Source organism: Staurois parvus, unplaced genomic scaffold (genome assembly GCF_062004578.1).
Source record: "Staurois parvus isolate SC_StPar_1 unplaced genomic scaffold, SC_StPar_1.0 ptg000312l, whole genome shotgun sequence".
Taxonomy (NCBI): domain Eukaryota; kingdom Metazoa; phylum Chordata; class Amphibia; order Anura; family Ranidae; genus Staurois; species Staurois parvus.
In genome coordinates, this window is record NW_028318108.1 from 1,509,138 (window position 1) to 1,526,494 (window position 17,357).

At 42.5% G+C, this 17,357-nt stretch overlaps 2 protein-coding genes across 3 annotated transcripts in view; both read left to right on the forward strand.

Moving 5' to 3' along the window:
• SHBG (sex hormone binding globulin) overlaps positions 1–5,457 on the forward strand; it is a 32,898-nt gene extending 27,441 nt beyond the window's left edge. The window contains exons 7-8 of the mRNA XM_089683489.1: positions 102–327; positions 4,473–5,457. Of these exons, the coding sequence (XP_089539615.1) occupies positions 102–327; positions 4,473–4,603 (357 nt within the window). The 3' untranslated portion in view covers positions 4,604–5,457. The remainder of the gene's footprint in view (positions 1–101; positions 328–4,472) is intronic.
• Positions 5,458–11,543: 6,086 nt separating this feature from the next.
• Positions 11,544–17,357, forward strand: part of LOC149457584 (uncharacterized) — a 44,082-nt gene continuing 38,268 nt past the window's right edge. For both annotated transcript variants that reach the window (XM_089683514.1, XM_089683515.1), the window contains exon 1: positions 11,544–11,588. The gene's annotated coding sequence lies outside the window, so the exon portion shown is untranslated. The remainder of the gene's footprint in view (positions 11,589–17,357) is intronic.

Sequence of the window (17,357 nt, forward strand, 5' to 3'; positions counted from 1 at the left end):
CGAGGGCTGTGGAAAGTTTCATTTCTCTGGCTTTTAATAATAAACCATAATATTAAATGTTTATTTTTTGTCTGCTTTTAATTACACTTGTTCATCCTTAGGTACTAGAAGCCTCTCTACTGGACAAACTAGCACATTCCGTTACCTTCCCACCTGGTATTTGCCTCAAAGACTGGCACACTGTGGATGTTCAGATACAGGAAAATCAGCTTGTGCTGAAGACGGAGGAAGCAACATCCTCCATGGACATACCACCTGCTGATTTCAAAGCTCTGGAAGATACTTGGGTGGATCCTAATGCATACATTTCAATTGGAGGCATGGCAGGTAAATGATGACCCTCAAGTGCCTAGATGTCTGACTTCTTGATTTTCCGCATGCTTATATTCCCATTTTATATTGTGCAGTGGTATATATACACTATATTGCCAATAGTATTGGGACGCCTGCTTTTACACGTACATGAACTTTAATGGCATCCCAGTTTTAGTCCGTAGGGTTCAGTATTGAGTTGGTCTACACTTTGCAACTATAACAGCTTCAACTCTTCTGGGAAGGCTGTCCACAAGGTTTAGGAGTGTGTCTATGGGAATGTTTCACCATTCTTTCAGAAGTGCATTTGTGAGGTCAGGCACTGATGTCGGGCGAGAAGGCCTGGCTCGCAGTCTCCGCTCTAATTCATCCCAAAGGTGTTCTATTGGGTTGAGGTCAGGAACACCCCAAACTCACTCAACCATGTCTTTATGGACCTTGCTTTGTGCACTGGTGCTCAGTTGTGTTGGAACAGGAAGGGCCATCCCCAAACTCTTCCCACAAAGTTGGGAGCATGAAATTGTCCAAAATGTCTTGCTGATACCTTAAGAGTTGCCTTTACTGGGACTAAGGGGCCAAGCCCAACTCCTGAAAAACAACCCCACACCATAATGCCCCCTCCACCAAACTTTGCACTTGACACAATGCAGTCAGGCAAGTACCGTTCTCCTGACAACCGCCAAACCCAGACAAGTCCATCGGATTGCCAGACAGAGAAGTGTAATTTGTCACTTCAGAGAACACCTCTCCACTGCTCTAGAGTCTAGTGGTGGTGTGCTTTACACCACTGCATCCGATGCTTTGCATTGAACTTGGTGATGTTAGGCTTGGATACAGCTGCTTGGCCATGGACACCCTTTCCATGAAGCTCTCTACACACTGTTGTTGTGCTAATCTGAAGGCCACATGAAGTTTGGAGGTCTTTAGCTATTGACTCTGCAGACAGTTGGTGACTTCTGCGCACTGTGCGCTTCAGCATGTACTGACCCCACTCAGTCATTTTATGTGGCCTACCACTTCGTGGCTGAGTTGCTGTTGTTCCCAGTTGCTTTCACTTTTTTATAATACCACTAACAGTTGACCATGGAATATTTTGTAGCAAGGAAATTTCACAGATGGACTTATTGCACAGGTGGCAACCTAGCACGGTACCACACTTGAATTCACTGAGCTCCTGAGAGCGACCCATTCTGTCACAAATGTTTGTAGAAGCAGTCTGCATGCTAGGTGCTTGATTTTATACACCTGTAGCCATGGAAGTGACTGGAACACCTGAATTCAATGATTTGGAGGGTTGTCCCAATACTTTTGGCAATATAGTGTATAATGAAAAGGGTCCTTTAATTTAAATAAATCTTGGCACTCCTACTCATGACAGCTTCCATATATAAACATCAACAAATATATCATCCATATTTTGCATGTATTGTTCTGCTGAATAAAGCATGTCTCTTAAGATTTACAGTGAGGTTCAAAAAGTTAGATATACACTCACCGGTAACTTTATTAGGTACACCTTGCTAGTACCAGGTCAGACTCCCTTTTGCCTTTATTAGGTACACCTTGCTAGTACCAGGTCAGACCCCCTTTTGCCTTTATTAGGTACACCTTGCTAGTACCGGGTCAGACCCCTTTTGCCTTCAGAACTGCCTTAATTCTTTAAGGCATAGATTCAACAAGGTGTTGAAAACATTCCTCAGAGATTTTGGTCAATATTGACAAGAGTTACTGTTGCCATTTTATCATCTCGAACCAATCTGCCCATTCTCCTCTAACATCAACAAGGCATTTTTGTCCACACAACTGCTACTCACTGGATTTTTTCTCTTTTTCGGACCATTCTCTGTAAACCCTAGAGATAGTTGCGTGTGAAAATCCCAGTAGATCAGCAGTTTTTGAAATTCTCAGATCAGCCCGCCTGGCACCAGCAACCATGCCACTTTCAAAGTTACTTAAATCCCCTTTCTTCCCCATTCTGATGCTCAGTTTGAACTTCACCAAGTCATCTTCACCACGTCTAGATGCCTAAATGCCTTGATTTTCTGCCATATGATTGGCTGATTAGCAATTTGTGTTACCAAGCAATTGAACAGGTGTACCTAATAAAGTGGTTGGTGAGTGTAAATAGGCTGCTATATCAGGTTTACCATCAAAAGTGTTTTTACTAATGGCTTCATATTACACACTCTCCTGGTGTTTTAATGCATTTATCTGGTAGCAAAATGCAAGGGACGTGGTGCAAGGGGCTATCCTCTGGAATACTCTTGTTTTGGGGCTACTTCCAGTACAGCTGGAAATGCTACTTATTTCTTTTAGCATAATTAAGGCATGTCAAGCTTTATATATCATGTGTATCATTGCTGCATGAAGAGGATTTTAAAGTTAAATCCCAAAACTATCACATAACATATTGTAGCTTACCTTTTCCTAGATGTGTTGACAACATTTTTTTTCCCAGGCATTTTTCCCTTTATTTTTACCTGGTGATACAGCCGGGAACAAACATCCTGTGGTAGATTGACAATGCTCACTTACCATACTGTATCTATAGAGTAGCAGTGTTGTCACCTTAGGGTTACACCTTTTCCTCCTCTCCTCATCTCCATTACATGGGGGGACAAGGATTTGTGTAGCTGATAAAATTGTTTGAGATTTTAGTCTAGTACACAAGAAAACTATTGCAGCTCCCACATTTAAGAACTGATAAGCGGGAATTTCTTACATTTTTATTCTTGGGTTTAGATGCATTTTAAGAAGAAAACTTGGTTTACGGCAGTTTTGCAGCCAAGTTGCGGGAGGTGTTGGACCTCGCACAATGTCCACTTGCCTGTAGGCCAAACAGTGCTAATCGTAAATTTAACGTAGAGCCAAATACTTTTTTTTTCATTTTGGATAGCGTAAGGAAGGGCTATTACCCCACTTAGTTTTATTTTTTTTTCATCTATGTATTATTGTGGAGATCTCCCTTCATTTCTTTTTCTGTTTAGCAAAAACTGAAAGTGGGAGGAAATCCCTCCAAAAGTCTGGGAATCCCAGGTTATTACCAAGGTCACCAGTGTCCCCATTGAAAGGTTCCCCCTCAGTTGCTCTGGTGATGACCAAAAATGTGTGATTTTCTGTCATTTTCTATTTTGTTGATAATGGGTAAAAAGAGCAAATACAGAGGCTGCATTTCCTTAACAGGCAGACATCAATAAAAACCTGACAGTTGTTCTAATCCCTTTTCATTCTATCCAAAACAAATAAAGTTTTGCCTTTAGTTAAACTTTAATCGCTTCCCAACTGCCCTATAGCAGAAATACTGCTACAGGGCGGCACAGGTGCGCAAAATCACATGTATATATACGTGATTTTGCAGTTCCAGGTAGGGGGTGAGCGTGCCCTAACTGCACCACCATTTGCGGCTACAGCTGTTAATCATCGGGTCCCGGAAGGTGATTACCCACCAGTGCCTGGTGGTTACCGACAATCACTGACTGGGAGGAGGGCTGCTTGGTTTACCAACAGTCATCCTCCCTCTCAATTTGGGCACACTGCTCTGGATGGCTGTGCACAGAGCATGCATTCATGGCAGTGTGCTTACAGTGAAGCACACACCCCCTACCCCCTAGTTAAACACTCCGAGCGCACAGTTAGCGCTTTGATCGCCCCTCATGTTAACCCCTTCCTGCTCAGTGCCATTAGTACAGTGTCAGTGCTTTTTTAGCACTGATCACTGTATTGGTGTCACTGGGGATGTCAAAGACACCAAGTCAGTTCCCCCTAGTGTCAGAATGCCTGCCACAGTACCGCAGTCCTGCTATGAGTTGCTGATCGCCGCCATTATTACGAAAAAAAACCAAAAAATTCCAGTATCTATGCCACCATTTGAAAACACTATAACTTTCACGTAAACCAATTAATTTACACATATTGGGAATTTTTTTTAGCAAAGACATATAGCAGAATGCATTTTGGCCTAAATTTATGATGAAATTTGATTTTTTTTTTTTTTAAATTTTACTGCACATGTTTAAATATTGTTTTTGGTCTTGTGAGACCTTCATAAGAAACAACAAACAGAGGGTAATTCTTATTTATGAAACATCCCATCATTTTTTTTTAATTCAAAGTTATTTTATTTTCCTATCTCTGCTTATAATTTGCGATGTCTTTTTCAGAATATTCAGATCAAGGAAACCTTTTTTCAGGGTGTATGAAGATCAGTCTGCAAGGAACAGCCGCAAACCTGGATACGGCCGAGTACAAGCACCCTCATGTCCGCAGTCACAGTTGTCCCATAGCAGAATAATTAGGACCCCAAAATATGATGCAGGATTCCTAAAATACTGATTTTTATAAATTTTTTTATAGAATATTTCTTTGTGTTGTTATATCCAAAAAGCTTTATGGTTTGTTTCCCTAAGTCAAACAATTTTTAAGTTGGCCTTATGGTGAAACTGTAAGTATAGTTCAAGTTTCCCAGTGGGATACTAGGATCTATCATATTAGCTTTGTGGTGGGCATTGTGCATGCAGTTAAAGAATAATGGCCCTTCCAATTGCCATTGGCTCACACATATTGGCCAGTGCTTTTTCTGTCTTATATTGATTAATATTTTGCCCAATTCTTAGTGAACAGCCTTTTTGGAAACAAAAAAAATGGATGGTTCCAGGGGCAGACTGACCATTTGGAAACTCGGGCACTGCCTGAGGGCCCGGGGTCAGTAGGGGGCCCCATGAGATGCCCCTGGTACCCTTTTCATAGGCTTTTTTTTAGTTTGGGCAAGGACACAGTGGCCCCATGATCCCCTATTGCCCAGGGGCCCCATGAGTTGTCAGTCCGCCCCTGGATGGTTCCATTATAAAATAAGTGCACAACACATTGTACTTAAGCTCCATAGCATTTATCATTGTTAGTTAATACTGTAGCTTCTTAAATATAAATATAATACTATGTAATACGTTGTATTAGTAATACCTGAGTATAGAACTAATCTACAAATACTCAACTGTTTCTAGCTCTTGGCATGATATTCTATATTCAAATCTGTACAATTTGAACAGCAATAAAATATATTAGAGAGATGGAAGCTGAATGTTAATGTTTTACCTTCAAGAAGGGTCATTTGATATAAAAAAAAAAATAAAGACCTGTTAAAGCTAATGTGTGTGTTTTTCGAAGAACTGCGTGTTGATTATACAATCATAAGAAAGATGGAGTAATATTGTGTTTATAGTGTGCCATGAATGCAACCACTTAGGGTCCATTCACACAAAATGTGGTAGGACTGTGCCTAGCGGTTATTCCAACGCAGTCCCACCGCATGACAAGGCAAAATGCTTTGTCTCCTGTGTGCCCGATTCACACCACTGCGTTGTGATGTTGGACGGGCACGGTGTGCTGAAAAAGAGTAGTGAATGCACTACAGTGTGAGGCACTGCACAGCGGCCAATTGAACTTGATGAAATGTCTGTGTGACATTTCAATAAAGTTTGTTTAAAAAAAAAAGGAATGATGCGGTACAGAGGCTTGATTTCTGCCGCACCGCACACAAGCCACTGCATTATAAAGTGGTGGCCAGTGTAAATGGACCCTTATGGTACAATTGACAGCAACATATCTGTTTTTTATAATTGCTGTATTATTATAAAGCAGGTGTGAGAATGCCATGATCAAACAAAACTGAATTCACTTTACAAATTAGTGTGATCTGGGTAGTCAAATGATTAGAAAGAGGACAAATGATATTTAGGATTCAATAAACAGATCATTGGCTTATACTTTATTTACATTAAATCAAGTCTGCATTCTGCCTGCTAATTCCTTTCATTTTGTCCTTTGTACTTTTCCCTCTATTTTCTACATTTTTTCTAACTCTTTTCTTTTTGTTTTCCTTTCTGATAAGGTTTTACCATATTTACACTGGATACCTTGTTATTCAAAATAACAGAAAAAATGGAATATGAGTTATATGCAAGAAACCAGGGAAATTCTATTTTGCAGATAGTCCACATTAAGAATATTGAGATATGAATGTACTAGAAAGGGAACATGACCATTATTTTAGGGAAAATTTGGTTTAATGGTGTTTTGTGCTGTGTATATGTGTTCAAAATGCAGTGCTTTGGGCCCCCCTGCTACAGAAGGTACTTTAACAATCATACATGTTATATGCATGTATTTGGGAAAAATGAGCACTAGGACTATTAATGACACACATAATCTTCTTTATTTAAATCCAACTAAGATCACATCACTCCATAATGTAAATGCTGTTGTATGTTTTGGGTTCCAACTGACCCATTTTCAATCAATAGGTATTTATAGAAACCAAGAAGATTATTTGTTATAGTAGAAGTCCTTTGTGCAGGTGCTATTGACATGGCAATGATGCACTCACCCCACTCTTCACCACCAAGCCTGGTCCCCAAGGTCACATTACTACCACCAACTTGGTTCTCAAGGTAACAGGACCACCATCACCCACCACCACCTGGACTGGTCCCCATGATAAGAGTTCTATCACCAAGTCTCATTTCCAAGCTAACTATACTAGCATCACTACCAGCACCTAGCTTGGTCCTTAAGTAACAGTACAGCCATTACTACTACTCAGCCTGATCCCCAAGTTATCAGTACCATTATCGCCACCACCCAGACTGGTCCCAAAGGTAAGGGTACACCTAGTTTTATCTCTAAGTTAACAATACCAGCATCATTACCAGCACCCATCTTAGTCCTTAAGAAACATTACAGCTGTTACCACCACTACTCAGCCTTTTCCCCAAGTGTGGCCAACACTGCAATGCACTGTACACTGTACCGCACTAGACACCGCAATGCACTGTACTCTGTAACACACTTGATACCGCAATTCACCATACAATGTAACGCACTGTACTCTGATACACTGAACACCGCAATGCGCTGTACTTTGAAACGCACTAGACACCGCCATGCACTGTACACTGTAACGCACTTGTCAACGCAATTCACTGTACTCTGTAATGCACTAGACACCGCCATGCACTGTACACTGTAACGCACTTGATACTGCAATGCACTGTACTCTGTAATGCACTTGACACCGCAATGCACTGTACACTGTAGCGCACTGGACACGACAATGCACTGTACACTGACATACTGGATATCACAATGCACTGTACACTGTAACGCACTGTACTCTGATACACTGGACACCGCAATGCACTGTACTCTGTAACGCACTGTACCCGAACACACTGAACACTGCAATGCACTGTGCCTGGTGTGCTCTCCTCCTCTCCTGTTTCTCCTCTGAAATCAGGGGATTCCAGGCTGCTGCTTGCTGGGTCCTCACGAACGAACACCCAGCGAGCAGCCTAGCTATTTGCCAGTCAGGGCTGGGTTTTTAAACATTTTTTCCATTTTTTGTTTTTTGTCGGCTGGCCTGGCCGGCCGGATAAATGTCTTTGGAGGGCCGTATGCGGCCCGCGGGCTATAGTTTGAGGACCCCTGCTCTAGCATGTCTCTGGATTGTTGAGATGCAAGAGCAGTCTTAACAATCTAAACTCATTATTTTCTATACTCTTTGGCACTGCAGTTCATTATATTTTTAAAGTTAGAAAAAAATCCTCTCCGCTATGACTCTTATATCTGCCTCTTATCTGGGATACTTTTCAGAAGATGCCTGTCCAGCTCCTTTTTATTTTCAGTGTGAGTACAATTTGATCTGCAAAGCATTTTTAGAAAGAACACTTCTAAAAAAAAAAAAATATTGCTTTCTGAAGTATCACTTTCTGAATACTTTCTGAATTCATTACTGTAAAAATAACAAGATAATTAACTGTCTTTAAAGTAAATCTATAAAACATTTATAGCAAATATGTTATTTTCCCTATATAAGATGATAGGAGAAAGCACAACATGCAGTTGTGGAGTAGGTATGTCACACACCCAGACATGTGAAATGTTTGCAGAGGTGTTTCAAGACATGGGTTGCTGGAAGGGTAAATACTTTACATTGCCCTTTTTTTGGGCATGTTATTGCAAAGACATGACCTTGTGCTGAAAGAGTTACTTTAAAGTGCATGTAAAACCAAAGCTTTAAATCTTGAATTGAGTAGGAAATGGTTATAACCCTGTTAAGTTTTGATTGCGGTCTGTGTCTCCAGTAGAGCGATTCACCCTCTCTGTTCATGTGAATGCTGTAATCAGGACAGCAAGTGAGGGAAAATCCAAAACAGGATTCTATTACCAGAAGAGGATTTAAGGGGAAGTCTTCAAATGTCGACGCTTGTTCTAGTGAGAACTGTTGAATAGGGTGTTGAGAGATTTCCTTTCACTTCCAATTGTGCCTATAGGTCAGGAAATTAGGGGAAATCTCTCCCAGTGGGATACAATTGCAAATTAAACCAGGCAGGGGCTTTAACAGTTCTTTACTTTATTCAAAATGAAGAGTTTGGTATTACATATACTTTAAGAACCTAGTTTTGCACAGTTAGGCCCCATTCACAAGTTCTGCTCGGACATTCCGTTCTGCTCTATAGGGCAGAGGTTGTCAATGGACTTGTGTCCGTCTACACCCACCTATCTCCAATCTGATCCAATCTGCTAAAATAAATGGAAGAGGATCTGTTCCCCTCTGTCTGTCGGACCAGAAGGCAGTTGGGTGTAAATGAACAGCTGGTCTGTTTACAACTGACTGCCCAGAGTAGAGTGGGCTGTGTCCGCTCTGCATAAGTGAAGCAGACACAGACCTGTCATCTACCTGCTCAGAGGGGATCAGTGGACAAATCCCTTGTTAAGCAAGTGGATCACAGGTGGAGTCCATCCTACGTGAAAGGGGACAGAAACAAGCCTTATAGAGAAGTCATATTTTACTACTATTTTTTCTATGCAAAAGAAGAAGTGATAACAACCAAAGGTGCTGAGGACACCAGGTACTTGTGAAGGAGATTACAGATAGAACATTTTTCATCTGCACTCCTACAGAGATACAGTATATTTCAGGGGTCTCCAAACTTTATAGACGAAGGGCCAGTTTACTGTCCTTCAGACTTTAGGGGGCCGGACTTTGGCCAATGGGAGAAGAAAATATCCTGGCAGCAGTGGAAATAAACAATGGTATTAACGAGAGATATAGTGCCCCATCAGCAGTATCAATGGAAGGAATAGTTTCCCATTGTTCGTGTCAGTGGGAGGAATTGTGCCCCATCATTGGTGTCAGTAGGAGGAATAGTGCCTTATCTTTGGTTTCACTGGGAGGAATAGTGTCCTATCATTGGTGTCAGTAAGAGGAATAAAGTCTCATTATTGGTGTTAGTGGGAGGAATAGTGCCCCATCGTTGGTGTCAGTTGGAGGAATAGTGCTCCATCGTTGGTGTCAGTGGGAGGAATAATGCCCCATTATTGGTGTTAGTGGAAGGAATATTGCCCCATTGTTGGTGTCAGTGGCAGGAACTATGCCACACTGTTGCTGATGGGGGGAATAATGCCCCAGGGGCCGAATAAAAGCAAGCAAAGGGCCGCAGTTTGGAGAACACTGGTATATGGAATCAGAAGATGACACATACATCACACACCACCTGTAACTGAAATGCTGCTTTACATTTTAGAGTATGCCCCATCATTGGTATCAGTGGGAAGAATAGTGCCCCTTCATTGGTGTCAGTGGAAGGAATAGTGCCCCTTCATTGGTGTCAGTGGGAGGAATATTGCCCTATCATTGGTGTCAGTAAAAGGAATAATGCCCCATTATTGGTGTTAGTGGGAGGAATAGTGCCCCATCATGGTGTCAGTGGGAGGAATAGTGCCCCTTCATTGGTATCAGTGGGAGGAATAGTGCCCTATCATTGGTGTCAGTAAGAGGAATAATGCCCCATTATTGGTGTTAGTGGAGTGTACAGCTTGTATAACAGTGTAAATTTGCTGTCCCGTCAAAATAACTCAACACACAGCTATTAATGTCTAAACCACTGGCAACAAAAGTGAGTACACCCCTAAGTGAAAATGTCCAAATTGGGCCCAAAGTGTCAATATTTTGTGTGGCCATCCTTATTTTCCAGCACTGCCTTAACCCTCTCGGGCATGGAGTTCACCAGAGCTTTACAGGTTGCCACTGGAGTCCTCTCCCACTTCTGCATGGCGACATCATGGAGCTGGTGGATGTCAGAGACCTTGTGCTCCTCCACCTTCCATTTGAGGATGCTCCACAGATGCTCAATAGGGTTTAGGTCTGAGGACATGCTTGGCCAGTCCATCACCTTTACTCTGCTTCTTTAGCAAGGCAGTGGTCGTTTTGGAGGTGTATTTGGGGTCGTTATGTTGGAATACTGCCCTGCGGCCCAGTCTCTGAAGGGAGGGGATCATGCTCTGCTTCAGTATATGACAGTACATGTTGGAATTCATGGTTCCCTCAATGATCTGTAGCTCCTTAGTGCTGGCAACACTCATTCAGCCCCAGACCATGACACTCCCACCACCATGCTTGACTCTAGGCAAGACACACTTGTCTTTGTACTCCTCACCTGGTTGCCGCCACACACGATTGACACCATCTGAACAAAATAAGTTTATCTTGGTCTCATCAGACCACAGGACATGGTTCCAGTAATCCATGTCCTTAGTCTGCTTGTCTTCAGCAAACTGTTTGCGGGCTTTCTTGCCCATCATCTTTAGAAGAGGATTCCTTCTGGGATGACAGCCATGCAGACCAATTGGCGAACTATGCCCCACTGTTGATGATGGGGGAAATAATGCCCCAAGGGCCGGATAAAAGCAAGCAAAGGGCCGCAGTTTGGAGACCACTGGTAAATGGAATCAGAAGGTGACACATACATCACACACCACCTGTAACTGAAATGCTGCTTTACATTTTAGAGTACAACTACACTGAGCATTGCAATTAGTTGCTTCCACGATAAGTTTCCAAACTCTTCCTTCATAAGCTGAGTTTTACATGTGCAGGAAAGAAAAAAGTTGCAAATAAAAAGAAAAAGAAGAAAAGTTTGTTATTCCAATAAATGTTTTCCAAGCAACCTCTCTGATTATATAGTATTAGCTCTTATATTTAGGAGGAGTAGCCATTAAATGCCTAGTCTAATCTCTTATACAGATATATTATTTATATGTGTTTAGTGAAAGATTCGTAGACTTGCATGTTGAGAAAGTTATACAGGGAACAGTCAGTGTTAATAGACTGGGAACACGCCCATACCAGTTCCTCGTCACTGAGCTCTTGTTGAGACATTTGTAGATACCATAGAAACAGCTTGTTGCCAGACTCGGCCTGTCCAGATCTCCACTAGCAGGTACTGTAAATCTTGCCACAGAAACACATAGCTTTCTAGATTTTAACAAAAAGCACATTTAAGGTTGTGTGTAATTCTGCTACAGTATAGCACAATAAACGTCAGGTTACACATGGATGTTTTAAAATATACCAAAAAAGTGCCAAATTACATAAGACCAAACTGCTTGGTGTCCTATTTTAAAGTAAACACACAATCTGGTGATATCGTTTTCATGGTGGCCAATTATTAAACAGTTTAAAGTCTTTTTCTGTGGTATATACTTCATGCTTGCAGTGGGTAAGCAGAAAAATGAAAATTTAGTTGGATGGCAGTCCTTGTGTTGGATTTCATATAGAATTGTTGGCAAATAGTTACAAGTTCTCAGGAACAGGAACAAAACCATAACACTTAGAGCTACATGCACATGGACATACTGAATCATAAAATATGCAATAAGTCAAGATCATGTCGTTCTCCTGGGGCTGGAGAGCCATTGGTGGCCATAGAAGTGAATGGCTGTATGTTCCTGTACTCCTGTCATCGTTTATGCTTCTCTGAAGTAGCATTTACCCATACATGCGCATATATCATATTTGACCTTTTTCCTCATTTGGAAAATTAAATGTGTGTGTAAACAGTAATGCATACAGTATCTGCATTTATAGGGGTGTGCAACCATTCAGTTCTATGGTTAACTGTACACCCCACCTTGTCTTAAGTATGTCCATGTGTATGAGGCAGTGGTGTATTTAGGTTTCATGCTGCCCTAGGCAACACAAAAATCGCCCCCCCCCCCCCCCCTTGCCACAGATATACCCTGACACTGAAAAACACCCCCCTCCCCCACAATAAGAGCCTGACATTTACCAACACCCCCCCCCCCCCCAACCAAGCGAGCCTTCTACTACCACCGCCAGACATCCTCAGGAACAAGAGTCAGGCTCTGCATGCACTATCAAGAAGCCTGCAGCCTCTCTCAGATCCCACCTGGTCCCCATGCTGCATGTGTCCTTTCTTTCTTCCATCCCTTCTTTTTGGGGGCGGTGCTGCCCTTCTGAAAAATGCAGCTGCTCCCCTGAAAAAATGCTGCCCTAGGCAAATGTCTTGTTTGCCTTGTGGTAAATATGCCCCTGGTATGAGGTCCTATGCATATAACATCTTCTACAAATACTATATAAGATGTCTGAATGAATACTTTACAAGCTGCCTTAAAGCGGAGTTCCATTCACCCTGTCAAAAAATAAAAGCCAGCAGCTACAAAAACTGTAGTTGCTGACTTTTAAAAAAACAGCCACTTACCTGTCCCTCGGTCCCGCAATGTGTCCCCCACAGCCCGTTTCACCGGCCGTCCTGTATTCCAGGAGGCCGGCATCTTCAGTGTGGGCACCTGGCTGTGATAGCTTGCGGCTTCACAGCCGGGAACCCACTGCGCATACGGGAGTAGCTCTGTGCTTCATGAATGGTTCTGTAGTCTACTGGGACCTGTCATATGTCCCAAAAGACTACAGAGAGGGAGGACACCTTCCGCTTCCGGTCACCTAGGCAATCAGACTGGAAGTCGGAGCGGGTACCTGTCAAATTCGGGTACCCACTCTCCCCCGCCCCCCAAAGGTGACAATCAATGGGGAGTGGGGGAGCAGTCCTTAAAACGGAACATCCCCCTTTGGGTGGAGCTCCGCTTTAATGCGATTTTATCAGTTCCTACAATGTGTATGCATTTTTCTTCACACTCTTATTTACACTTGAGTGTGAACATAGCCAGATGATTCAGAGGCTGTTTTGTACATCTGTACAACTTGTAGTTAAGGAGCAGCTTTGTGCGTTTTTGGCTCTCATTAACGTCTATGGGTCCAAAATCTCATGATTCTGCCCCAAAGAAGCTTCACACAACAAGAAACACAAGGTTTGAGCAGGTCCTTTGGGAATAGTAAGATTCTTCATCTTGAGCATTGTATTGCTTTGGGAATTGGGCAACAAAATACTCAGCTGGTGGGGGCTGACAATACTGGTAAAGAACAAGAACCTTAAGGTGCAAACCAGTACCTGTGTTTAACTTTGGTGGATTCCTGTGTGCCCAGGCTGTAAACAGGGATTTAATATCCCTTAGGTCCTACTCACTGCCAATGCTAATCCTTCTACAATTTTACAGTAAAATGCCAGACAGGGGCTTTATTTTACCTGTGAAAGACCTTGGAGACCCATTAGGCACCTTGAAGAAAGACAATCTACTGTTGTGTGGCAGTTTCTCAATGTATAGTGAGAGTGGCTTAAAGGAGAAGTGTGACAATAGCTCATATGGTCATACTTTTCATGTGGGTCACAGCAGTGAACTTAGTTCTACACTCCTGTGACCCAGATTCAGCCAACAGTAGGCTAAAGCCTGCTATTGGATGATGTCCTACAGCCACTCCAGGCTCTGTAAGGATCCTGACCATATTGTCGGGATCCACCCAGATGCCTGATCGGCAGCTGGCTCAGCCTCTTAGCACACCACTGAGAGCATGAGTCAGCTGCTCCTGCGACCTGCACAGCCCAGAGCTCTAGTGAGCACTGGAGGGGCACAGCAAAGAGCTGAACTCTCTGCTCAGAGAAGACTGAGAACTGAGTGATCAGTGGTTATGTAATCGCTCAGGTCTTGGTCTTAGAGCTGGCAGGGGACAACTGCAGCATTAAACCAATGCTGCGTCCACATAGATGAGTATGATTGTTTGTTTTTTTTGTAATTCCACACTTCTGTTATAAAAGTTAAATACAGCCTGAGCCCACACAATATGACTCAATTACTGTCCCAAAATAAAGAATCTTGCAGACAATCCTCAAGTAAAGTATATTTTTCTTTAATGAAGCTTTTATCACATGTACTTTTCTTTTCACACAGAATATTAATACAGAGCTAACAGTTTGTATCAGTTCACCTTAAAAAGAACTTCAGTAAAATAGCTGAGGACTACTAAAAACCATCAGCTGCTAAAACTTTAATCAGTAGTATGTAACACAAAGCAGAGCTTACAAAGTACTGTGGTCAGTGTGATGTTCTCTTGCATTGGTGGTCATTGGTGTAGGTTCCCTTATTCTAGTGGTAAGTGTATTAGTGTAGAGCCCCCTAATGTTCCAAGACAGCAGTGAAGTGCTCCCAGATGTTATGAGTCAGTGGTGAGGTGCCTCCTACTCCTTTATGGGGTTGTGATGTGCACACCTATGTTGGTTGTCAGGGAAAGCTAAATTAATTATTCCATTCAGTGTTTTTTTTTTTACCAGCAGCTTTGCTATGCTGTGTGACATCGACACCAGAACTATGCAGGTGCTGTTGGGTGGATCAAGGCCATCAAGGTTTTGCCATTAAACTGCTGAATTGACTGGTTGAAGCTTAGTGTGAAGGGAATTATCCTCCCCAGGCACATAGAATTAATTTCTTGAAGGCATCCACAAGGTTGTTGCATTTTTAAGGTTATCTGTTTTTTTTATGTAGTACAGTTAATAACATGAATAAAATTAAAAACTGTAAAAATAGCCATACCAAATCTGACAGTTGCCATATACAGGTGTTCTGTTGTTACACTACAAAGTAGATTGTGAAAATGGCCAATGCTCAGGTGCTGTGTCCTCCCATGATCAAGTTAAAATAAGCAAATCTTTGCCATGGTCCAGGTAGAGATCTATTCAAAAATCCCTTTGGTCATGTCTGTGGATTCACTAGACATTGGAGATTTCCACTTAATTAAACTGATGGATAGGTGTACACTCTATGGAATCAACAAATAATTTGGTAGGTACTCTTATGGTATGTACAGAGTCCATCCATCCTGCCTAGACTCTATCACACTTGGTGGATTTACCTCTATTTGCATTGCTGGCTTTGTATAAATGTAAGAAAAAGTTAATTATGGCTTTCCAAGCTGACAAGGTAGGTGGTTAAGGTTTTCTTTAAATTCAGAATAATCATCTTCTCAGCGTAAGAAATATCAGGTTCAACAAAGTTTAAGCAGCTCTTAGCTAGGCCACCAACCAGACTTAATAAGCATATAGGCATATCTGGGGTACGTTGAAGTGTACTTAGACTAGATTTAAACTCCATCATCTTCTTCCAAAAAAAAAAAAACTGACTCTTAAGGCAGTATCAGAAGATATGAATGACCTTGTGAACATCTCCAACAGGTCAGCAACCAGGAAGGATAGAATATGGTTAGTTAAATAGATTTGGTGTATATATTCATACTGAATAATCAATCTCTGGCTGACACCAAAGTGGTAAATCTGTATGGTTGTAATAAACTATTTTTTTCTGCAAATAACAAAGTGCTTGCGGTTTTGTTAGCATACAGGACCTGACAATTCACTGTAAGAATACAGTCTCACCACATGCTTTATTGGAACTTGATGTCATAACCAGAGTTCATAACTAGAGATGAGCGAATCGAACATGGCGAAGTGGAATTCGTTTCGAATATCAGGAAAAATTCGATTCGCGCCGAATCCGAAAATTAGCAAACTTCGAATGCACGAATCGAATTTTCCCAAAAATGGCGGCGACATGTGTGGCGACGGAGCGGGGATCTCTGGGAAGGCGCGCAGACAAGGCGCGCTGACCCATAATGCATTCATTGATGACATGTGATCGCATTAGCCAATCAGCAGCCAGCCAGCCAGCCAGCACTGTGTAATGGTGGAGCTATAAATTGCGGCCATCTTACAATTCTCCATTAGCCTCCGGTCATTCAAGAGAGACAGACCTGTCTGTATAAGGGACAGAGTTAGGGCCAGAGAGACTTTAGGGCCACAGAATCGTTGCTTAGGGACACAGAATCGTTACTCAGGGACACAGAATTGTTACTCAGGGACAGACACAGAATTGTTACTGAGGGACACAGAATTGTTACTCGGGGACACAGAATTGTTACTGAGGGACACAGAATCGTTACTGAGGGACACAGAATTGTTACTGAGGGACACAGAATTGTTACTCAGGGACACAGAATTGTTACTCAGGGACACAGAATTGTTACTCAGGGACACAGAATTGTTACTCAGGGACAGACACAGAATTGTTACTCAGGGACACAGAATTGTTACTGAGGGACACAGAATTGTTACTCAGGGACACAGAATTGTTACTCAGGGACAGACACAGAATTGTTACTCAGGGACACAGAATTGTTACTCAGGGACACAGAATTGTTACTCAGGGACACAGAATTGTTACTCAGGGACACAGAATTGTTACTCGGGGACACAGAATCATTACTCGGGGACACAGAATCGTTACTCAGGGACACAGAATTGTTACTCAGGGACACAGAATTGTTACTCAGGGACAGACACAGAATTGTTACTCAGGGACACAGAATTGTTACTCAGGGACACAGAATCGTTACTCAGGGACACAGAATCGCTACTGAGGGACACAGAATCGTTACTCAGGGACACAGAATAGTTACTCAGGGACACAGAATCGTTACTCAGGGACACAGAATCGTTACTGAGGGACACAGAATCATTACTCAGGGACACAGAATCGTTACTCAGGGACACAGAATCGTTACTCAGGGACACAGAATCGTTACTCAGGGACACAGAATCGTTGAATTAAAGAGTATGTCAGACAACACGCAGAGGAGTGGCAGAGGAGGCAATGTTTCAGGAGCGAGCAGACGTGGCAGCAGAGGAAGGGGTCGAGGCAGCACTAGTCGCAGCCAGAGGCCAGTGCTCCCGGTGTCATCCAGCGGTCGTGTCTCCACCGACAACCCTGCCGTCATCGATTGGTTGGCTCGGTCGTCTTCCTCTTCCCAG